Source organism: Anomalospiza imberbis, chromosome 2 (genome assembly GCF_031753505.1).
Source record: "Anomalospiza imberbis isolate Cuckoo-Finch-1a 21T00152 chromosome 2, ASM3175350v1, whole genome shotgun sequence".
In the NCBI taxonomy this organism is placed as follows: Eukaryota; Metazoa; Chordata; class Aves; order Passeriformes; family Viduidae; genus Anomalospiza; species Anomalospiza imberbis.
In genome coordinates, this window is record NC_089682.1 from 106085710 (window position 1) to 106109842 (window position 24133).

Genomic DNA, 24133 nt, shown 5'->3' on the forward strand with positions numbered 1-24133 from the left:
CGTCTAACTTTAAATTAGAAGATCACACAAGAAAACCATTTACACGTAAATGTTAAAACCATTACTTAATCTTTTTTTTCACTTTATATTACATAAAGCCAAAATGAAACTAAATACATGTTAGCCAGCTTCATTCACAAACATTAGTCAAAATATACACATTACAAAAGTAAACCAAAAAAAGAACTCTAAACTGATGAAGGATTTTTTCTCTAAACTTTTTCTTTTTTTTTTAAACGCCATTTGCAATTGAATTGCAGTCGCTCTAAAATAAGCTAAACAGGTAGAGTACTCCAAAACACATATGAAACACTTCATGTTGGTGGGGGAGACGGGCTTTCTTTTAAATGAGAATACTCTTCTGTCAAAGCAAAGCTCTGTTTCAGTTCAGCTAAATAATAAATAGATAATTATCACTCAGACAAAAAAGTCTGATTTAACCTTAGATAATATTGCAATCCTTGAGCAGTCTCGCAATATTTTTATTCCCTTTGAAAGGCATTCTTTTTTTTTTTTTTTTCTTTTTTTTTCAGGTTAAAACTGAATCGACCGTGGGCAAAGTAACTAACAGAGTTTTCCATCCGAGACCTAACGTTTCCACAGAGATATACAAATTTACAGTCTGAGGGTGAGACTTAATTAGTGGTGGGGACGGGGGAGACACACGGGATCCGAGTCACGCGTCTTATCCTATGGAAATCATGACCCGCGCTTCTCAGCATCCCGTAGCAGCGGAGGGCAGAAACCCACGCGGGACGGGCAGCATCCCACACCGCCGACATCCTTCTTTGCGTGTATCCCACGAGGGGCTACGAACCAAGAACAGAGCCACCCTGTCCCTTCCCGGGGCCGCACCTGGCACTGCCGTGCTGAGCCGGGGCCTCACTATCCCCCAGCCACCCCCGTCTCTCCTGTCGATGGCGGGATGCTACAGCGGGACTGTTCTGAGTGAGCACCGCGCGGGGCGAGAGGAGCCAGGGAGGGAAAGCCGGAGCCGGCGGACGGGCGTTACACCCCGTGTCTGTCCCGAACACACACTTTGGGGGGCAGGACGGATAGGTTATTTCTTTTTTTTCTTCTTCTTTTTTTTTTCTTTCCTCTTTTTTTCTCTTCTGTTTCAGCTGGGCTATTTGCACAGACCGCATGCAACACACACAAGCTCTACCCGGGGCAGCGGGCGGGGGACGTGCAACAGGTCGGCCACCGCCCCAGCGCTCCGCCATCGCTTGCCCCGGTCACCCTCCGCGGTCCCGGCGGTGGCTCGCCCCCTCTCCCCGTCCGCCCGTATGCGCCAGCAGCCATCCAGACGGGCACCGGAGCTCTGCGCGGGCATCCTCCGGCCGCGGGTCATAGGGCCGCGGCGTAGGCTGCGGGATAAGGGTCCAGCTGGGGCTTGCCCATGCCCGGCAGGAGGATGTAGGCCAGCGGCGGCTGCAGCCCCGGGCCGGGCCAGGCGCTGCAGTTGCAGGGGATCATGTAGCCCGGGTTACCGGGCGACGGGTGCGAGTGCGTGTGCCCCCCGGCGGCGGCCGCGGCGGCGGCGGCAGCAGCGGCGGCCCCATGGAAGGCGCCCGCCCCGCCGGCGCCGGGATAGCCCAGCGAGGAGGCGTAGGGCAATCCGGAGCCCGAGGAAGAGGAGGAGGATGAGATCTCGGCCATTTTGGAGCCCAGGTCCAGCAGGGAATAGGGGCTGCTGGCAGCAGCCGCGGCGGCGGCGGCGGCCGCGGCGGCGGCCGACTGGGGGAAGAAGACGCGAGCGGCGGCAGCGGCGGCGGCGGCTGCCGCTTTCTCGGGGTTGGCCAGGAGCGACTCGGGCACCAGCCCGCCGGCCGCGCCGGCATGCAGCCCGCCCGCCTTCAGCCCGTGCGGGTGCTCGTGGTCCGCCACGCCGCCCAGCCCGTAGGGCACGGGGAAGGCAAACTTGTCCTTCTTGAGCAGCGTCTTGGGCTTCCGCCGCGGCCGGTACTTGTAGTCGGGGTGCTCCTTCATGTGCATGGCCCGCAGCCGCTTGGCCTCGTCGATGAAGGGCCGCTTCTCCGACTCGGTCAGCAGCTTCCACTCAGCGCCCAGGCGCTTGCTGATCTCCGAGTTGTGCATCTTGGGGTTCTCCTGGGCCATCTTTCGTCGCTGCGCCCGCGACCACACCATGAAGGCGTTCATCGGCCTCTTGACGTGATCCACCGGCTTGGACATGGTGTCCCCCCGCCGCCCCGGCGAGCCGCCGCCCGCCCCGCACTGGCGGCCGCTTCCTCCGAGATTGTCTCCCGCCTCCTCCTCGCCCCCACCGCGGTCCGCTCCTCCAAAAGCAATCTCGGCGGGTGCCCAGGCGCGGCGGCACCGACTCCCGAGGGTGCGGGGCGGCGGCACCCGGTGGCCCCGCTCCGGGCGCGGGGCGCTGCCGAGAGGCGGCGGCGCCTCCCCGTCAGGGCGCTGCGGCGGGCAGCTCGGGCGGGACGGCCTCCGTTCCCCGCCTGGGCCTCGGAGCCTCTCTCCGCACCGCCGATCTCCGGTCTAGGGCTTTTCCTCGGAACACCCCGCAGGCGACAGCGGCCAGAGTCCAGACGGGACCGCAGAGAAGTCTCGACGGCGAGGGCAGGATCCGGCAGCAGGCGAGCGGCGTGAGGGTCTTCGCTTCGCTGCGGACGCGATGCTGCTCGGCAGTCTCCGGTGCGGCGGCAAGCCCTGGACGGGGCGGCGGTCAGATCCCGCCCGGTGCCATCGCCGCCCGCGGAGCTCGGAGGGCAGCCCGCCGCGGCGCGTTGCGGGGCCGGGCGGGACGGGGTCCGCGGCGGCTCGGGCCCCAGGGGGCGCGGGCCGCCCCGCTCACAGCCGTCCCGCTCCGCCCGCGGGGGCGCGGCTAGCAGCCCGCTCCTCGCACATACTCGCCGGGCGCCGTTCGCAAGCGGCCGCCGGGCGCCGCGGGCCTCCTGGTTCGCGCCGCCGGACAAACTTCGCCAAGTTTCGGCGGGATACGGGGCGCTCCGCCTGCCGCGCGGCTCCCCCTTCTCCGGCAGCCGCCAGGTCTCTCTGGGTTTTCTTGGCCGCCGACTCGGAGGGGCGGCGGGGCGGGCGGGAGCGGCGAGGGGCGGAGGGAGGAGGAGGCGGCGGCGGAGGCGGGGGACACACCTAATTAAAATCCTCGGCGGTCCGCGCCCGGCGGGCCGCCGGCCGGGCTGCGAGGCGGGCGGCGGGGGCTCGCAGCCGGCGCGGCCGCCCCCTCCCCTCGCCCCGTCGGCGCGGCCTCAGGCAACGCGCGCGCCCCGCGTGCCCCCGCGCCGCGCGCCGCCCTATATGCCCGCACGCGGCCTGCGCGCCGCCGGCGGGGCGGGGGGCGGGGCCCCCGCCGGGAGGGGCGGGGCCGAGGCTCGGCACGCCCCCCTGGCGGGCCCGGCAGCGCGGGGAGGGGTCGGGCGCCGCGCATGCGGAGTGTCTTGGGCTGGTTGGGGTTTTCCCTGCCCGGGGCCGGTGCTGCCGGAGGGGAGAGGCTGCAGCCCTGGAAAGCATCCCTGGGTGCGGGAGCGGGCACCGCAAAATTAATCCACGCGTCTTTTCTTGGCCGCTCGGGACGCCGCTTCACGGTGCCCCCAGCCCGAGCGGTCCGACCGTGTTCTTCACCTCCTGTCAGTCAGGGTGAACTTGCTCACCTTGTTTGTGCTTCGGCGGGTCGGTTTTGACTTAGCCCTGTGGTATGTGGAAGCGCCGACTCCAATAAACCATTAACTCTTTCCCGTGCTGCCATCAGGCTAGGCTTTGCCCGGGACGGCTCCGCCGCCCTTTTAAGGAAAAGCCGGAACCGGGCTTCCCGAGTGCGATGCACGCGTGGGGTCACAGCCCCTCCGGGAGCACCACCGAATCCCCGCCGGACGCGTCCCAGGGTCCGGCGGACGGCTGGGACACCGCGCGGGGGGAGCGATGTCCGCTCGCCTCAGGGATTCCTTTGTCACGCCGCCCGCTGCCGTCTCGTCCGGGTTCCTCTCTGCGGAGCCCGCTCCATCTTCCGGCCACTCTCGGTCCTCCGCTCCAGCCGCGCTCCTGCCGCAGGGCTTCGCGCCTTCCTTGCTGCCGCACCGCACCTCTGCCCGCCACCACCACCTGCTGCTGCTTCGCTGGCGGGACGTTTGGAGAGAATCCGAGCGCCGGCCTTCCACCGGAGGGTGGTTCCCGGCGCTTTCCCCGACGGTGAGACCGCCCGGGTCCCGCGGCAGTCTGTCACGGCCAGAGTGCCCTGTAAAATACCGCGCAGCTCCTCTGTAAATAGCGTCTTATCCCGTTTGGCGTTTTATGACCCATATACTACTACTTAAACGCAATTCTCTCAATCTCCGAAGCCACCTTGCCAACGCTTGACCTCCTTGACAATCCAGTTACCCGTGAAAAAGAAAGTATCCGTCCGTTGTCAAAACGGAGAGATTAACATATCTACCGGCGCTGGCTGGTGTACAGGGTTGGCGGGGAAATGGGGTTTCTCGAAAATGGGTCCCCTCCAAGAGGGACTGATCCCGGACTGCCCTGAAGATCAGGTTATCACCCCATCGGCCAGCGCATTCCCCTTCTGGGATGAATAGACAATATTTTCAACTACGTCTCCCCCCCCCCACCCCGGTTTGTCTTGAGAAACTCTTTCCTATATCTCTATAGGAGATATAGCACAACAAATTATAATGTAGCGTTTTTGTGTTTGACATTTAAGGATTTATCCCCTGTCTGTCTCCGCACAGATCGTATGCCGGCTTGATCGACTTCCCTTCGCACCGTGCCGTCGGGATTGCGCCCGGATTAAGTCAACTCAGGGGAAGGCAAGAGCATGGTTCATGCATTCCCGGCCGCAGTCAGGAGCAGGGTGAGAATCAGTAACATCTACTGGAGTGTGATCGGGGCGGAGAGGGAGAGCGGGGAGGGACAAGCAGCAGCGACTCACTGATGCCACCACCACTGCCCCCCCCCGGCTCCCAAAGCTCTCGGCCCTGCTCCTGCCAGCGCCCCTGGACAGCAGTGGGCTCGGTTCCAGCGAGGCTCTCCCCGCTCTTCCCTGCCGTGCTGCTTCCCTCACGACCCCACTCCCTCTCCCTGTGACCCCGAACCCGTGGGTGCGAGGGCAGGGTGCGGTGTAGAGGATGGCGATGGCCCGGTGTCGCGACAGAACCGCACAGGGGTAAGCCCTGTCTGACAGCTCCTACACGGATGAGTGCCCCCACCATGACCCCTGCCCGTGGGTCAGTCCATGGCTACTGCCGCGCCAAGGCGGCTACTGCCGCGCCAAGGCGGCTACTGCCGCGGGGCTGCTGCTCTGGGTCTGCACAAGTGGCGAAGCAGTGTGCAGGCAGAGCGGGCACCTGTGCCATGGAAAGCACGTGGGGAAGGGTCGCGGGTGACGGCATGGGGCCCGGAGAGGTTCCTAGGGTCAGTGGTCACTGTCTGTCTGAGAACAGCACAACCACCGACTCACACGTCCCCACGGAGTCGCGTACAGGTAAACTGGTCTTAAAAAGAAGCACTTGGTTAAATTCCAGCAGAGAAAATGCCTCAACTCCTGGACTGTCTTCCAAAAATGTCACCATTTGCGAACTCATTACGTTCGTCTGTGCATGTTTCTGATTACATTCAATCCACCAAATACTGAAAACGGTAACAGAATTTATTGGTCATAAATTACTGCACACGACTCTTTCACAGGCTGAAATCTATGAATGGCTCAGTACTGGCTCAAGTCTATTTTTCTAGTCGCAGATGAAATACTTTATTCGAAGGTCTCTTTTTCAAAAGAGCTTTCCCCCTCCCTTCACCTAAGGTTTGCGGCAACCGCTGACTACTAAAACAACCACCCGTGGTTATTTCAGCGATGCTGGTAGTTACAGGGGGTCTGCCGTTCCCTGGTAATCTGCTTTCAAGACGGTTCTAAGTGATGGGAACTCTTATCAGTTCCGCTTGGAGCAAGGTTGACTCGTGTTAGGAACGACCGGAGGGTCCCAGGTCTCCCCCGGTTTGAGGCAGCCGCGGCGCGGGGGAGGAGTCTGCTCTCCCCGCGGGGATTTCCGCGGCCGCGGTGCGGAGCAGAGCGGCTGCCTGCACACCCTCGCCCACACACATACACACACACACACACACACAGACACACACAAACGCAGAGGCACACACACTCTCTCGGAGAGCCTTCAAGTCCCCAAGCACAGAAAGGGAAGGCTTTATCGGAGTTTAGTTACTTATCTGGATTTTTGTTAAACCGCTGCTGTGTTCTCCGCGTACTTGTGCGAGTGTGTTAATTGTTCTGATAATGTGTTGTTATCGATACAATAACAATACAGTCGTGTATAATGTGATTTACTTGCCTTTGACCTGTCAATTCCTGACACATGCAAATTCAAGGGCGCGATCTTTCCTTCTGCTACCGGAGGGAGGTGGAGGGAAGGGGTGATGGTGAGGGGGGAACAAAAACCCTAGCAGATGCATTATCACACGGAGGCTAAACAAGGCTTTCCAGAATGCAGTGTTGTACTCCATCGAGCAAGATTAGAGCGCTTTAAAAAATATTAAAGGGGGGCTTAGACTATCTTCTCGATAACCGCGTGTTAATTCTGCCAGCTTGCTTACAGTGAATGTAACTTACACCCCACTCCAAATATTGTCCGATTTCTAATATTCTTACCAAACATCTAATCTCTCGTGTTTTTTAAAGCCGAGTTATAGTGAGTTTCAAGGACGCAAGCAAGCTCATTTCCTCCTAATTTTTATTTGAGCCTAACAATCCGGTAGCGAATCAAAGAGATAAAAAGAAGTTGAAGAACAGTGGTTATCCCGATAGCGATCTCCGCCTCGCCGTGCCTCCCGACTGAAAAGCTGATTCACGGGCTCGGCAGCCCCAGCGCTCCCCTGCATTGGCAGAGCCACATCGCGTTTTCACGGCTCCCTTTGTGCACAGAAGCGTTTCCATCCACCAACTTTGAAAGCTGACATTTTTCTTCGTGTAGGGTATCAGTCACCGATTGCATGTCACTTTCAGCTGTCCCAAGTTGCTGGGCAGGCTGGAATCTTAAGCACACCAACAGGTTGGCAGGCTGATCCTGCTGCTTGTATGGAGCTTGGCAGGTTTGTGAGTGCTCCTAAGTATTTTTCCTCTTATGAAGTCCAGTACACCTGTAGAGAGAAAGGGAGTTTTACCCCGCGAGCTCTTTATTGCGCATAATGCGCTAAACTCATTCATTTGCTTTTACAGAGTGCTTCCAAATGCTCGGTATTATTATTTTTCAATAACATTCGCTTATTATTAGAGCAGCTGGTAGCCCAAGCTCTAGTGAAGTGCCTGGCAGAGGATTCTATCATAAAACACTGGTTTCTAAGTTTATAGTTTCTAATTTGGCTGTGAACGTGTGATTCTGGATTGAACTTGGCACTCAAATGCTCAGCTGGAAAGTAAACTTTTTATAATAAAACGTTGGTTCATTTGGTTTGCTATTTTAAGTTAGAAGAAAATTAACAAAGTTTTTACTCGTTTGGGAAGCATAGAGAAGTCGTGTACTTTTTTGAAAATTAAATGTTATTATTTCAGTAAGGGTTGGTTGAATATGTTCTGTGACTTAATGTGTATTATTTTAAAAGCAAAGCCCAATTTATGTCTCTGTGCTTCAGGACACTGGGGTTGCTCTTGCAGAAACACCAGACCTAAATCACACACAACCATTGATAACAGTTCTGATCAGAAGGTGGTGATGGGGTCCTTACTACTTTTAGAAGTAAAGCAAATGTTTAAATTCAGCTTATTTGAACTTGCTAAGAGACTCCATAATGTTTATCTAATCTGTATGCACTCCATTTTTATGGCAAGATATTTTCATGTACTTTAAGGAGTAAATTTTTTGCTGCTTCTTAATCCTGTTAGCTGCCTGGGAAGAATGATCAAAACCACAGCCAAGGAAGTCTTAGAAAAAAAAAAAAAGGATGATGTTGTGTGGTTACATGCTAGTCCCTGTCTGGGGAAGTGAAGGTGAGAATTAGTCTTCTGGCAGAGTTCCTGGACAGGCTTAGATGTTCTAGAAAGGCCAACTAAGTACCTTTCCAGCACAAGGAACTACTGGAAGCTCATCAAGTAATACAGATGTGTAAGCTTCCTCTGCTTCACATGATGAAATCAGGGCTCATATGGATGGAGACTACTGATTCTTGAGTCCAGGTTTCCCTGTTCAGGCAGGTGCCTATAACTTTTCTTCAAAGGCTGAGCAGTGCCCATGCTTCCTTTTTCCAAAGAAATTCACCTTATCATGGTGGTATCACTGCTTTGTATAATTTTATAGTTCCCTGCTAGGAGAGGCAAGCCTTGATTTTTGATGTCTTCTACTACAAGCGTCTTTATATATATAATCTCTGAAGACTTTTACACTTAAATTCAATCAAAATTTTACAGTGACAACAATCATCTCGTTTTGCTTCTTAGGGCTGTCCAGCAGTCATAGAGGATTTTTTTCCTGGAATTAATACATTTCAATGACTGGACTAGTTTTGTTCGAGGCTGATTCATAACCGTAAAACACAAAAGGTTGTTTTACCAGTCATGGGTGCCAGACAGGTCCCAAAAACATCTATGCAATTTTGAAGACAAGGTCTTAGATGTCACTGGATAAGACTGTGGTTTGGAAACCTTTGACAGGCATTTCAGGATTTGTAAGGAGGCTAGAAAGAAGATCAGAATTTGGTCCATTCCCCTCTGAAGAAGAGTTAAGCATAAACCTTTGCTGTTTGCCTTCTGGTTACAATGACTTTTTAATTGACTACAAACAACTAGGTAATGGAGGTCCATAATGGAAAGGATCTATATCTCTTTGGATTTAAACTCATGGCCTTTATTTCTTTATGGTCAGTGTCTTGTTTATCTGTTTGTAAGAATGGGCAGTTTCTACATTCCATTTGTTAGGAGGAATCAAAATGTCACTCAGGAAAGTTCAAAGTTAATGGCCACAAGCCAGTTCTAGTGATCAGACGAGTTAAACACAGAGGATGCCTACCCCTACACACCACACCTACATTAGTACATGCACCTGCATTTTTAACTCAGATCAATGGTGCCACAGCTTTCCAAGCAAATCTCTTCACTGTGCTCACTCACCATGCTTTGGTTTCCATTGAGGAGCAGTTTCAGATGCGCTGTAATCACCAGATTCTCTTCATCTTCTCTCAGGAGTGTGGTCTGCAAAGATTCCAGCTCAACCTAAATCAGCTAGACACCAATAGCACAAAATAGATTCTATTTAGTGTTCTTGATTCAGACCATTGACCATTCCACTTTTTGCATCCACTTGTTTTAGGTGCTTCAGAAAGATTTTTTCTAGCAGGGGATAGAAAAGGCACTTCTGCCTCTGCATGAGTGTCCACTGGTAAGGAGTAGCTGCACTTTGTGGATGCTCTGTGACCATAGGCAGAGATAGTCAAAACCCAAGGACCAGTGAGTTCATGGTTGCTTGGCCTGCATTCTTAACACAGCTTTTGGGATTTTGCTAGGCCTTACATCATCCTCACAATAAACTTCTCATTGTCCACATTAGGATATATAATGGCTTCCCTTGACATGGACATTGAATGAAAACTATTCTAATTTTTAAAAGTCTGTTGAATAGTTAAATCTTATTGTGGTAAATATTGCCTTTTTTTTTTTTTCCTCTTCACTTAAGTGTGCAGTTTCAATAATAATAATTGTTAGACTATTTTTTTTTCATCTCCAAATTTAGATTTTTCTCTCATTTTAAAAAGTAATCCATTATTTTTTATTAACTTGTCTCTATAAACACTTGTCAGGTGTGTATAATCATCTCCTGCTAAGCAAACACACTACTACTGATATTTCTGAAAGACAGATCTTTTATTTTGTCAGCATCATGAAGGCTTCTGATGGAGTATATTGTGCAGTGCTAGACTTCAAGAAAAATGTGGAGTCAGTGGACAGAATGCAGCAAGTCTGATCAAAGGTCTAAAAATGTGCTACATACACTGATACACAAGTGAAGATTGAAAGCAGTGTTGTTATTTAAGCTGGAGAGGAGAAGGGTATAAAAGTTAAATGCAAAGATGAGATAATTAAATTGTGTTTGTGGGGATAAACAAGAAGTAATGAGCTTAAGATGTGAATTCCAGTTAAATTCTGAAAAAAACCCATGCTTCAAATAGTGAGTATAGATATGCAGAGTCTGCCTCTGCCTGGGGAAGGATGAGGGATGTTTAAAACAGGTGAGACTAACTTGTCAAGAGTGACAAAGCCCTAGGACAGGAATTTTCTTCTGCCTCTCTTTGTATGGATATTTGACATGGGAAGAATCAGTTTTAACTTCGTTCTCCATGTAGTCCTTTCCACTCTTCAGGGCCCACACATCCTGCTGGTTCACAGCCCGCAAACTCGCTATTTCTCTCCTACCCACACCACTGCTCCTCCTCTAAACGAGCACTGACAAAATGATCATATGTGAGCATGTCTCCCACTGACACACTGAAGAAATGTTCTCTTTTACTATCTGGTTTAGTTGGTTCTGGCCTTCTCTTTCTTCTTAGCACAATTTTATCACTGTCAGTGGGAAGTCCTGTTTCTGACATGGCTTTTCTATTTCCCCTCCCACACTTTATCACCTTTTTACTGTGTTTCAAATCTTCTGCACCATTTCTGTATGAGTTTCCCTTCTAGCTGCGTTCTCTAGATCCATAATTAGAATATTTTATAGTAGTTTAACCATTTCTGTATGAGTTTCCCTTCTAGCTGCGTTCTCTAGATCCATAATTAGAATATTTTATAGTAGTTTAATCATTTACTGTATTATAATTTATATGAAATGTCAATGCAAATTGTTTGGATTGCATGAAAAAAGTCATCACTGATCAATAGCATTGGTAAAAAGTTGTCAATGGTGTGACAAATTTTACTCTTCGTGTATAAAATTTATTTGGAGTATCTTTGCTGGTAATATGCAGGGAAGTTTGTAATCCTTTACATACATTTTAATTTCTACCATAATATTCTCCCATGTGAGGATGCTTATTATCAGTGATATAAAAGAGAAAGGTGGTTTTTATTAGTGTTATTGAAAAATCTGACTTTTATTACTAATTCTGTACAAAGAACAGAACATACAAGAAGCAATAGACTTAAAAAGAGCAAGAAGAAGTTCTGCAGCATTCCTGGAGATGACTTTTCAATTCAGTGGGTAAAATAAAATCAAAATTTCCAGAAGAAGTTGTTTTCAATTCTCTTGTCAACTTTCCCTTACATATTATCAGATGTTGTTTATAGAGTATGAAGAAGGTCATGCCAAAAAGTATTCATTTGTCCAGAAAGTAAATAATTCAGACTTGGAACTTCTAAAATACACAAGAAGAATTAAGTGCAGATCTTTCAAAGTATGAAAGTGCCTAAGTTCCATTGATTTTAATTCCCTCAAGGAGATTCAATGGATTTTATGCCCTAAATTCCTTGAAAATATCTGTACGCTCTGAATGGAATCAGCCCAAAGCACATTTATTCCTTATGATAGAAACAGATTGTTGTATTGTTTCTTGTTCACCCCCTCCAGTTTTTTAATGCTTCAACTGTTTTCCAAGTAGGATGGTTAAACAATGGTTAGAACAAAGAGTATGTAAAGTTCAATTTTCTTGGATTCATCTGGGTCTTTACTCCCTTTTCCAAGTGAAGCCAGTCCTGCTGCACTAAGAGTTACCTGAACAAGTTCTTATGAAGCAAGCCGGTATGTGAACATGACCATGTAGCTCCTCAAAGCTCAGTGCCTATGTTCATGGCAAACTTGGAATAAAAGAAGGAAAGTAACTGGAAAATATCCTTTAGAGGAAAAAAAAGTGTACCAACCGTGTCATAAGCACTGTAAGAATATGGGATGATTGGCAGTTCCAGTGGTGGAGATGACTACCATGTATCTATCATGTATCTTATCTCACAAGGACTTGCTCCTGTGCATGTAGCCTTTGTGTAACAAAACCAACTGGAGATGATGAGACCTAAAATGAGATCTTGTGGATGGCCTAGCCATGTCTTTTGCTGAATTGGGTCAGGAGTGCCATATCACAGAGACACCAGAAACACGTCTTTGGGGCCCTGATCTAGTGAGTGGTATTCTTGCCCATGGCAGTGGAATTGGAACTAGATTAGCTTTATGGCCCCTTCCAACCCAAACCATTCTGTAGTTCAATATCTTAACCACAAGATATTCTACCTCTTCTTTTTACCCGAAAACCTTTTCTTAATGCATGTGTTAAGCCCTTATTTTGCAAAATAATGCAACAAAGTTGTTAAATGCCAAGGGAAAAAAAGAATTAATGAATAATCTCTTGCTGTGATCCTATAAAAATGTTGCAGATGTACCTATTACATTTGATAATATTGCTGTACAACAAAGCAATAGCAGTACTTGTATTTGACCAACAAAACACCATGGGCTTTCTCTTGCTTCATTTGAAATAGTGACCCTGTTAAAAACATCAAAAAGGCTGCTATATTTCAGAAGAGCCATACTTTAAAAGAAAATTCATGAAATCACAAATACAAGGTATGACCCTAGCCAGCTAAAAAGAAGAGAAATGTTCGTGTTGTCTCATGGAAAAAGCAAAACTGCTGTCCTTTTTTTCTTCTGGTCATCATATGAACAGGTAAAACATAAAACATGTTCATACAATCCATCAGCATTAATATTTGGATTTTCTAGAAAATGATTACTGCATTTTTCCCCCCAAGTGCTATATGTGTGATAGGTAGACAGAAAAACAACTTGCTTGTTTGCCTGAAAAAACCCAGTGATCTTGGACATAGTAAATACAAAAAGTATACTTTCTTCAAAGACCTCACTGAAAGCCTGCTGAAGTATCTGGGCTCTCCTGGACTGCCTCCCAGGTTCACTGGGAGGTGAAGTAAATTGCCCAAATTGAGTCTTTCATGACTTCACTGTTAAGTTCAAGCTTTCCCAGGTCAAAAGCCAGTTCATGAAACTACCTAGTTGCCAGCCTCTTTTCCTCTCTCCCTATATAATGTCATGACTGGTTATCTTAATGATAAGGAGGCTGTGGAACTTTCAGTTCCTACCATTGCTGGAAAGACTGAAAGTATAATGTCCTTTGCCTTCAGAAAAGGGTAACCCTTTCTCTCTCCCTTCTGTATGTGTGATTCCCTTAAACACAGCTATGCTTATGGATGTTTGGATCTTCTTATAGACAGAGGTGAGTTTAAGAGGAGAGTTTCACTTCAAAGTGTAGGTGCAATGAGTTTATTTTGGCTCACAGTAGAGAGAGTTTAAAACAAAACAATAAACTGGGAGGAATCCTTCAGGCACTCTGACATTTTTCTTTTTCTTTCACTCTTTCTTTTTCTTTTTGTGTTTAACAGGAGGTGGCAGTTGTAGCATTTGCAAAATAATAAGTACAATAATTTGACATTGTGATATGATTACTTATGTAAGTGCTTAGACATACAAATACCTAAGCACTAGTGTCATCATTGAGAGTCATGGCAGTTATTTCAGCCAAGTTAATAAAAGATCATTACTATAACTATCTACACAGGACTGAACATGATGGGGAATCTGGGATATGAGAAGTCTAACAATAAAAAACACACTCAAAGTTTATTCTTAGTGTATTTGTGCACATTGTGATTATTCCAATAACAAATCAGAAATAATTCAGTGGGTACTTGATCTGTAGAGTTATTTAGAGATAAGATTATACAAGAAAATTTCACTTTTCTTATCCATGTATCCTATTCCCTGATTTCCCTGGTGAAGAATCTAAGCACAGTTAATTTAAACAGGATTTCTCTCTAGTTTACATGCTCCTGGATCCTAACACAGAGATGTAAATAGCTGGGTGTGAACTTGCTAGGTATTATATTCAGCTGACACAAACAACCCAACCAGATAGTTCTGTGTAGATTACAAACTCATTTCTACATTGGTTGGGAATCAGAGCTCAGGTGATTGTTGTTCTTTTAATGATTATTTATTTAAATTGGTCTAATTCAAATACAGAGTTGGTTCCAGCCTATGGCTGGCTGGATAAAATTCACAGGTTGGACAAAACTTTGGGGCACAAGTTAGTCCCATTTCCCTGTCTCATCCTGAACCTCACAGCCAGGACTTTTCTATGGCACTCTGCTATTGCTTCTTCTTTTCATCCAGAAAAAAACCTGCAAAAACAAGCCTTGCTGAGTTATGCAGGGGCCAACAAATCTCAATCCTGGCAGATAGGAGAGGAGGTAAATAACAAAGTGAATTTCAAAGTGATATGAGCAGGAATGCCTCACTGAATGGGCCTGCTGCCAACCTATCCATAGACAGTATCTCTCCAGGCTCTTGGGTTCAAAGAGAGCAGCTGTCCCTGAGTTAACCAGGAACAATTGCACCCAACACATCTGCTAGAATTAGTATTTCCTGCTAAGGCCTGGAGCTAAGTCCAATACTGATCTGAACATAAGCCCTCCACACAACCCCCTCATTGCGCTCGACAGCAAAACTCTGCACCAGCGAGGTTTCTGATGGAATGCAGGGATAGTGCATACAAGACACACTGCAATGCCATGCAATGTCACTGCAAGGTTTCCAAGCTCCTTCCAAAAGGAAGGTCAGCATCTAGATAGAGCAGCACCAAGACTGAAACAGGAAGCCCTTTTTTAAAACAAACACCATTGCTAGAAAATGATCTAATACGTTCCAGAAGGATATCCATATCTATAACTATAGTTTGAAGATACACTCCTAGAGCCTTCCTTCCAGAACTCCTTTCCTCCTCTGCACCAGCACTAAAAGCTGAGGTCAGATTGGTTGACTGATCCAGCTGAAAAACAACTGTCCCAAAAAGAACAAAACCACTAATTTTCACCAGTCACACACACACACTTGATTGCTGACACTGATAAATGAGTGGCAGTGGAAGGGTGAATGCAGAGAGAAACATGGGGTAGCAGCAGCAGCAGAGTTTGACATCAGCAAAGCCTACTTGTGAAACCTCATCCTGTGTGCCAGTTGCTGAAATTCACACAAGGAAGGCACCACATTTACTTTCTTAGAGAGTGTAACTCTGGGCTGAAATGAAAATTACCATGAAGTTAAGTTCTCATTTGAGATAGAAACACCATTGCCACCAGCTCTTGAAGCCTCTTGCCACCATCAGCAGCCCCGCTGATCACAGTTTCAGAGCTGCCATGGTGGGACGAAGGGAGCCTTCTTTTGCTCTGCAGCCAAAAAATAGTATTTCAAAATCAGAAGGACTTGGCATAGATCTGTCTTTACTGGCAGTTTGTTTGTATACTATGTTTACTTATGACAATGAAGTACCAAGAAAGACATTTGAAGCTGATTTATCAGTAATTATCAATGTCTAAGGCTATTACAGAGCAGCCTGTAACAGGCTTTGTCAGTCAGTGGGATCTGGCCTGGAGCATCAACAAGGTATGAATGGAGCTTAAAACTTTCCTTTTACCTCTGGAAACAATGAAGGAAAATCCATGTATGACTTCTTCACCCATCCCAGTCCTAACCAGAGTTTCTTTCAGCCAGCAGACTGGCAGGAGAGGTTCCACTGCAGTAGAATCACTAGCCAGCAGAGGCAGTGGTAGCACAGGTAAAAGGCCCAGGGAGACTTCTTTCCCGCACTGCTAGCACTTGCCAACTCACAAGTCTCTGGCTGGTTGGTTTTGAGACTAGATGTGCAGGTCATTCTTCACCTTCCTCACAAACATGTCTCCAAAGCTCCGAGCCACATTGCAGTCACACCCAAACTCGTGATATACAGCTTACCACACCTCACTCCCCATGAGCTCTTCAAGGCTCTTCAAAGTCATCTGACCCATGAGCCAGAACTTCCGAGTTTCTGGAGCCTCTTGACTCTCCTGAACACTTTCCAGGATTAAAGAAGCACAGCAGAGAGGAACACACTCGCCCACAGAACTGAAACCCGTTGCAGGAAAATTGCTATAGCTTCATATATCTTGATGATTGAATTTCATTAATAGCCTATGTGTCCAACGAATTTGACCAGATGAGCTGGCAAATTTCTGTGGAGAAATCCCTGGCACCCCATTTGTTTATCTTTGTCGACAATTTGTCTCATTGTCTCTGTCATTGATGAAACCACAAATAGTGTGCCAAGATCATTTGCTTCAATAAAAATGACAACAAATTTAAGAAGCCCAGATATGTAAACTGCACTACAATCTTTATCAGTGACACCCAAAACCAAACTGGAACCATTAGCTTTCAAGGACAGACTATTAAAAAAGGTTCTCCGCCTCAACAAGATAAACCTGTCCATAATGCTTATTTGTGTCCATGAAGAAAACACTTTGGTCTTGAATACAATGTTTAAAAGAATTAGGAAAATAGGAAAAAAACCCAGGCTATTTATTCATATAGGACATTAAGATTGTCTAAACAAAGATACAAAGTTGAGGTTTTTGAAACTTGCACACAGGTGTTGAAGTGTCATGACTGATGTTTAATCCTTCACCTTCAGTGTGAAACTCCACAGGAGATACTTCTAGAAAATGAAAGAGGGCATTCACATGAGGGGTTAATGCAAAGAAGTTTATGTGCTTTCATCTTACAGCCCCAAATAATTCAAGATGTTTTTCTCACCTGTTGCCAGTTAGACAAAGCTCAGATATTTACTCCTGACTGAAGTAAATCAGGACAGTTTCAGCGGTCATTCCTGGCTCTCACAGGTGTGGCTCAACACAATAATTGTCCCAGGGCCTGTTTCTTGCCCAAGCCATGAGTGCAGAGAGACAGAGCACTGTCAGTAACATTTCTATCAACGATCCTCCCAGAGTCATTTGCAGACAATGGCCTTTACTTACATCGAATAATGTTTAGCTCTCCATACTCTCATGTACCATGCCAATTATCTAAAAATACTTGTTCTACACCTCTGATGGCACTTGTCTCTTGCATCTTAGGCTATACCCTATTCTGGGTTACATTCCTTGTGTTGTGGGTTGGGTGAAATGTCATTGAAGCTATGGGTGTAACCTCTGTCTTCCTTTAATGCAGCTATAAGGAACAGTTAATCTGCTTTATGAAATAAGAGCGACCTCCTCCCCAAACAAAAGCATATGTTGCTCTTCAAACCCATGGTACACACATGGGCTGCTCAGGTTGAAGGGTGTAGCAGAGAGGTTTAGCTGACTGGTTTTTTTTCAATGGAACAGGATGTATATGCATGTCTGTGTGTGTATGGAAGAGGGAAAGAAAATCCCTATAAGAATAAATACAGAAAAATTAGGTAGGGCCTATATAAAATAATAAGACTGTGGCCATTAGAAAAAAGAAGAAAGGAAGTCTTTGAGCTGAATACTTGAATTTTCCTCATTTCGGGGAACCGATACTTCATAAAGACTTTGTAAATAAATAGGATTTATCAGAAAGATCTGATTCCATATGAAATTTCTCTTTCTAAAGGAAAAAAAAGAATCACAAGACCCTGAACTTACATTATGTGTTCAGGTCAAAAGATATGAGACAAAACCCTGCTGAAATCAGGAGAATTGCACAAGATATAAGCAAGACTGGAATTTGCCTCCTATGTTCAATATTCATTTTCCCCTGCCTCTAATATGAACACATAAACATATGGAGAAAAAAGAGAGAAGGGATAAGGACAGGGATATGGAGAAAGGATAAGAAAGGAGGAGAAAGGGAGAGTAAAAAGGGAGTATGTAAATCTTATCATTTCTCATATGTGCTCAATACAAAATTATAATTTAATAATGCTTATTTCTTGACATAGTCATTAGATTTTTCCCCTTTATTAAAATGAAATAGCAGTGATAAGCAATAATTCAAGGCTTTTATTTGATGACATAGGCTATACAATTTTGGCTATATATATTTTTGTGCTATTCATAAGCCTGTTTAGCTTTGAACTTGTGTTGCAGGAGGATTGAATTATAGCTTTGCAGTAGATTACATTTCTTTGTATTATTCTATTTATATCTATCTGGTTGCTTTATTACAAATTTTCTTCATACTATCTTATAAACAGATTGGGACACGTCTCCCTTTCTATTGTGTGCGTAAGTGCCCACCACAGTATGGATTTAAAAGCAAAATTAAATACCCAGTATCCCAGGCTTAGAAAATCATTGGTGCTTTGTTGCTGCATTATGATTCTGCCTACAGTTCTACCTACCTACTTTCAGCTTATACAGAAAATGCAATTAGAAACATGGATTGTTGAGAAATGGGAATTATTTTTCGTGATTCATAATGATTAAAGTTTGCCCATTTCTGGCCCCGTTTGCCATATTTGAGCTTAGCTGAGGAGAGCTTTTGATGACACTCTTACATTCTTAATACAACATTCTGTGTAATATATAAATATGTTCTCAGCTCAGTCGGCATCTTTGTTTGCTTTGGAGTGCTGTGTCTTTGTGTCCTAAAATATAAGATGTATAATCCTTGCATTTGCTCTGTGACTCGAAATAACTAACATGCTGTTATTTCCTGTGAGAGACCTAATAGGTAGGGAAAATGCTGAGTATTTTACTCAGCAATAAAATGTTCTTCAAGTGATAATACATCTTAGCATAAAGCAGATTCTAATATGGGTATTTTCTTACACTGTATTTGTTGAATTTGGTATTCGTGAAAGTAGGACTCAAGAAATGGACTAAATCCAAGTACAGTGTGGGCAGGTGCTGTACAAGCTTTCCCTCTCAGCTTCTCCAAGTACCCCTCCATCTCAGATTTTTTCTGTTTTTACACTGTACCTCCTTATGGCAGAAATACAGTTTTTTATTTTGTGGACAAATATTTGCTGAATTCTGAGATGAAATTCCTCTGTTTTTTATCCTGTGCCAGGTCTGAACTGGGGATTTTACAGGTGGGAAGCTGGTGCTCCGATATCGCTGAACAGAGGATGAAGAAGCAAAGCATCAGACCTTGTTGCTGCTTTTTACTCTCCTCTGCACCCAGAAAATCTACATCTCAGCTCATTTCTAAAGACTCTGGCCAAAGACATTTGATAATAGTGATAATGTTTAAACAAAGGATCAGCAGAGATATAGCCCATTTCAGGAGCCTCAGTTAAATGGGGATAGCCTTTTGCAGTCATCTGACTGTAAATTAAATATGAATCCCGTGATCTCTGAAGTTGTGTGCCCCAACTATATTCCTCCAAATAGCCTTTTAAAATAATTTTGCACATTTTCTATATATTTATGATAAAAATGTAAATGGAAGAATCAAAACCTGGTAGCTTTACTTTAAAATACTTCACTTGAAGCATACAGGCAGAGTGAACATTGGAGAAAAAAAAAGTATTAGTGGCTCTGGGAAGCATAGAGTGTTTAATATCCAGATTAAATATTGGTGGAGCTTGAGCTCCTTTTCTGTCAGTCTATCACCTGCTGTTGTAAAAGACTTCTGTCACATGTCTCCTGACCAATTATGTCTGCAGTAGCTTGGGAAGAATCCCCTATCCGGCTGCTCACGGTGCTGTGGGCTATGAACAGGAGACTGCCCTGAATTATTCTCAGGATAAACCCTTTATGGGTTTTAGAAACAATTAACTTATCTATTTTCTACTAGTCCAAAAGCTTTATGGGTAGCACAAATGTAAATTTATTTTAACCTCAAATCCAATGTATAATTTTTGTGGAACTGGAAGTAGGGAACCAGTGTGATTGGAAGATACATTTCAATTAATTCTTCCTCCGACGCTTTATCTCCTCGGCATCAGAACCTTTTATAGTGTTAAAATTAACAATTATGCAGCTGTTGGCTGGCTGAAACCACAGGGGATCTGGAAAGGGCTTCAGATAACACAACATGTATAAATCATTCAGGAGAACAATTCATGAAAGAAAAGTTATCTGTGTTTTGGATGACATTGGAAGAACTAAATAGGAGTCAATTTGAGGAAGAGACATTTTGCTCCATTGTCCGGCCTGGCTTTTCTTTCTTTTTTTTTTTTTTTTTTTATTGTGTTGTAATATACATTTTCAAAATTAATTAACCATTAACAGCAAGATAAATGTTTCTTCTTGTGTTAAGGAAATGCTGGCCTCGGTGGTGAAAGATTATTTCACATGAGCAGCACTCTTCAGGAAAGCTGTTGCCAGATAAGGTGGCGACTGTACTTTGAAGAAGAACAATGAGAAGTGACAGACAAGACCGTGTTTACCAAACTGAATAGAGGACTCGCAGGTTTCCACTCCCTGCTCGGTTACCTAAGCCCAGGGAATCAGGGCTGGAGTGCTGTTTCACCAGCCTGGATCAGTAACAAAGTGGTAACTACTTCAGAATGTAATAACGCTCCATGAAATCTTACTCCAAGGGGTAACGAACAACATTTTCTTAATTTAATTTTTATGAAATGTTTAAAAAACTACTTTGTTGAAACAGCTCTTGTGTTTATGAATTTGGCAGCTGTGGAGGATTTTTGTTCTGTGCTTTTTTTTACAATGTTTAGACTTTTGGTTACAGGTTGGGGTGTGAACACAGCACGGCTCAAATGTGAAATCCTTCTATTTAAACCAGGCCAGAAATGTAGAAATAGGAAGATGTTCTTGTTCTACAGCTTAAGAAAGATCTAAATTTGGCACCCACACTGTACACAGAATGGCATGGGACTCACATGTGTGTAGTTCTCCGAGTCATAGTCCTGAAAATAATTAACTCCAGGAGCATCATACCAACCCACCTCATCCAGAAAAGGCCACTGGAAATAGGAATCTTCTCCTATTTTTGTCTCTATCTCTGCAGAGCTGGCAGAGCTGGTACTTTAATACCGGGAAATTACTTTTGGCCTTTGATAAAGTGCTTAATTTTTATTACTTTTGTGCTGTGTTTGTGATTCTACAGTCCTGAACCCAAATATTTATAGAGCTGATGTCTAGAACAATCCCACTGTCTGTTTATAGCATCTGCAAGTTTCTTTGTCGATGTGAACAGTGCAGATCAGCACTACCAGATGAGCGTCCAAACAAGTTCAGCAGGAAAGAGGATTAGAAATAGAACATGCATTATATATCTATTTATATATGTGTGTGTGTGTATGTACAATGGGATTGTTTCTTCATTCTCTCAGAAATATCAAGGGGATTTATGTTAGAGGACAGCATTAAACAAAATTTGTGACACACAACTGACAAACAATCAGACTGTATTTACATATGTAAGTATATAGAAGGAATGCAAATGCTATATGAAAAGGCTACTAGATATAATGTTTACTTTAACATAGATGTCTGAAATTGGCAGTGTAAGTTTTTGGTATGTGCATAATCAGCTGTAATCTATTTATTTATAGTTTTTTATAATGCATATGATTTTTATTTTTCTTATCCACAGTTATTTTTACATTTGACCTCTTTGCATCTTCAGGTACTGGCTACAATATTATTGGACAAGGGTACAGAACATATTTCTAGTTTTTATTACAAGAACTTTGTATTCATGAATATATTTTACAAGAACATATAATCATCTTTTTTTTCCTATTCCAATTAAAATCCATCAAATACAAATGTAACTGAACAAAGGTGCAGAAAATATTTGGTTCAAATCACATTTTTTTGTTAACTGTCATGAAAACACTTTCTAATATGTGAGGGGGAAAAACCTTTCTGCTGATTTTGACATGCATGTGTTGGCTGCGGAGTACATTTTCTTGTGATGACAATCGGCACATTAGATTAATCTGGTAGCATTACAGAAATAACACAGATCTTTGTCATATATGTTATCCAGAAGATCTTTAGAGATGTCTTGGAAAATGGACCTTATAAATGATATTAAATAATGATGCAATTATATTACATAATGATAAGTAATAGTGCCAAAATATTTGGCTAAGTTCTTTTTTCTCTTAGTGGTCCACAAAAGTGGAAGGTTGAGATTCTTCATTATATCCACCTGTGCCAGAAATATAGTGCAGATCAGGGCCAGCTCACAAAGTTTTACTTGAGCAAAAATTTCTTCTGTGTTTGGGAAAGTTTTTTGGTACTTGATTTATTTTTCTCTGTTCAGGATACCTGGGTCTATGTTTTTTTACTTTTCAAACTTCAGGAAACTGAGTTTTGAAAGGGCATTCCTTGGCTTTGATTTACATAATTACATTTTGTTAGTGGTGGTATTAGTTTTGTTTGTTTTTTGGTTTTTGTTTGTTTGTTTGTTTGTTTGTTTTTGTTTTGTTTTGTTTTGTTTTTTTGTCTCAGCAGTCCTGGAAAAGGTAACATAGTCCTTGATCATGTAGAGACAAAGAAAAGGGGTTTGACAGACAAGAGTACTGGCAATAGATTTCTTATTGAGGCATTTAAACCAGTAACATCCCTTCTAACCTTATGCTTTTCCTTCACTAGGAGTTAGCATATATGAAACAGGGATGGCTGAAGGAAATAAGTCAGTTTCTCATCTCTGGCAGTTCTAAGACTGATGTCTTAACAGAAAGTCTAACTGGTGGATATTCATCACACGAGGTCAAGCTGAAGTTGACATTGCTTTCAGTGTCCCCTTGGTAGATGGAAACCACGAAGAGAAGTATGGGCTAACTGCTGGCACCATTTCTGAACATCAGACAAAGGGTCCATCAAGCCCTAAGCTTTTCTGAAGTGCAGTCTTTGCCCTAAAACTGTCCTCTCTTCAGCAACAAACACTGCTTAGATCTCTCTGCCTAGTTTCCTTACTATAAACTGTGATGATAAAGGGTATTTGTGTGGTTTTGTAAGGAATTATTAATAAACAGGCAAAAATCCATCCCTCACTAAGGCTCATAACCCACAGGGGGATACTGTGTTTGGGTTCTTTGCATGAATCTTGTCGTGTTCTTGGTGCTGGTTGTTTTCTATACAGAGGAGAGGGAAAGTGTGAAACTAGCCCACAGTTTTTGCAAACTATCAGAATAAACCATATCTGTAGAAAGTATCTTTAGAAAGCAGAATACATTTATAGAGAACTCAGAGCAAGAGCTGTTCGTCTACTTGCTAGTATTCCCACCCACTACCATGACACTTGTATTCCTGCTGGAGTGTGGCCCAGCTTCAGAAGGAAGGACTGTGCTTAAATAATGTGGGGCACATCACTCTAAAATAGCATTGGAGACAAACACAGAATGCGTTACTGAGCAACTTAAATTTCTACATGTGTTTTCTTTTGGATTGCCGTTCACAAAGAGATGGTGAGATTTAATTTAATCAATTAAAATTATTTCTTCCAGTACTTTCAAACACCCACCCCGAGTCAGGACACTCTCATAGATGCTTCCTTCAAATAGGTTCATGAGCCAGCATTTTCCAACAAAAGCGAGAAAAATCTTGACCATTTCTGGTGATAAAATTTCCTTTTTTAACACGTGTGTGAAGCTCAGTCCTCAAGACACCGCAATGACATAATGGTGGGCACAAACTGCTTCTGCCTTGTTACACAGAATGTGCCATTCTGCGCTTGGTTCACTAACCTGGTGGAGGAGACAGGCGTGTTCACCAGTGTCTATTCTGTATTATTTGCATGGGGTTTAAGCTGTAAAATCCTTTAAGAAGGAAAGGAGTCTGCACAATGTCTTCTTAGAGATAGTACTGTTATAAATCATCACATAAAGAGAAAAAAAAACTCCTAATTGTGTGCTTTATCTTCAAAAGTTATGAATTTCAGAACAATCTGCATATCAGGTACCTTGTCAGTATTTTAGTGCTAAAAGGCTTCTGTTGATATATTTCCAGCTTCTGTTACCTGCCTTTGACACACCACATAGTTATTTTCTTTTTAATCTCTGAAAAGCAGAAATATTGTGAGCTCTTTGCTGGTGCCAGTATGGATAGGAGCCATCCCTAAAGAGACATGTATTGCAATTGGCAAGATATAAATCACATACTGTATAAATATAGAGGTGTTTATATGTCAGGATGTTGGCAAGTGGTTTGTGGGAAAAACTACTCTGTTGGATGCTAAAAGCATCTTTCAGATCTGCCATTTACGACTCCTCTTTTCTTGCTGCTTTTGTGCCAGTCTTTGGATTATCATTAGGGGTATATGTGATTGCTTGTCCAGATGTTGTACAGAAGTGCCTTGAAAGAGAAATTCTTGCCCCATTCCTAGTGAGAATCATGCTGTTGGGAATTTGTTTCAGGGTTTGTTTGCTTTGGTTTTGGTTTTGTATTTTGTTCTTGGCT

The 24133-nt window shown here is 44.6% G+C and overlaps 2 protein-coding genes across 3 annotated transcripts in view; one reads left to right on the forward strand and one right to left on the reverse strand.

Annotated features, from left to right (window-relative positions):
• SOX21 (SRY-box transcription factor 21) overlaps positions 1-2193 on the reverse strand; it is a 2287-nt gene extending 94 nt beyond the window's left edge. The window contains exon 1 of the mRNA XM_068182453.1: positions 1-2193. This exon is cut by the window's left edge and continues 94 nt beyond it. Coding sequence (XP_068038554.1) covers positions 1348-2193 — 846 coding nt within the window. The 3' untranslated portion in view covers positions 1-1347.
• A 454-nt stretch (positions 2194-2647) lies between these two features.
• LOC137469577 (collagen alpha-2(I) chain-like) lies at positions 2648-21578 on the forward strand. 2 transcript variants are annotated; one of them, XM_068182454.1, is made up of 3 exons: positions 2648-3021; positions 4719-4840; positions 20019-21578. In XM_068182454.1, exons 1-3 carry the CDS (start codon positions 2648-2650, stop codon positions 20120-20122), a joined length of 600 nt encoding a protein of 199 aa, XP_068038555.1. In that variant the 3' UTR covers positions 20123-21578. The 2 variants fall into 2 exon arrangements, 1 of the variants encoding a protein (XP_068038555.1); XR_010996596.1 differs by lacking the exon at positions 2648-3021 and adding an exon at positions 4031-4179.
• Positions 21579-24133: the final 2555 nt, after the last annotated feature.

What these genes read in the sequence shown, in the direction of transcription:
- LOC137469577 (XM_068182454.1), top strand. Translation starts at nt 2,648, where the DNA reads ATGCTGCTCGGCAGTCTCCGGTGCGGCGGCAAGCCCTGGACGGGGCGG. An exon ending in CCTTCTCCGGCAGCCGCCAG is followed by an intron (nt 3,022 to 4,718) that starts GTCTCTCTGGGT and finishes GTCTCCGCACAG; the next exon opens with ATCGTATGCCGGCTTGATCG. An exon ending in CGGCCGCAGTCAGGAGCAGG is followed by an intron (nt 4,841 to 20,018) that starts GTGAGAATCAGT and finishes TCTTGTGTTAAG; the next exon opens with GAAATGCTGGCCTCGGTGGT.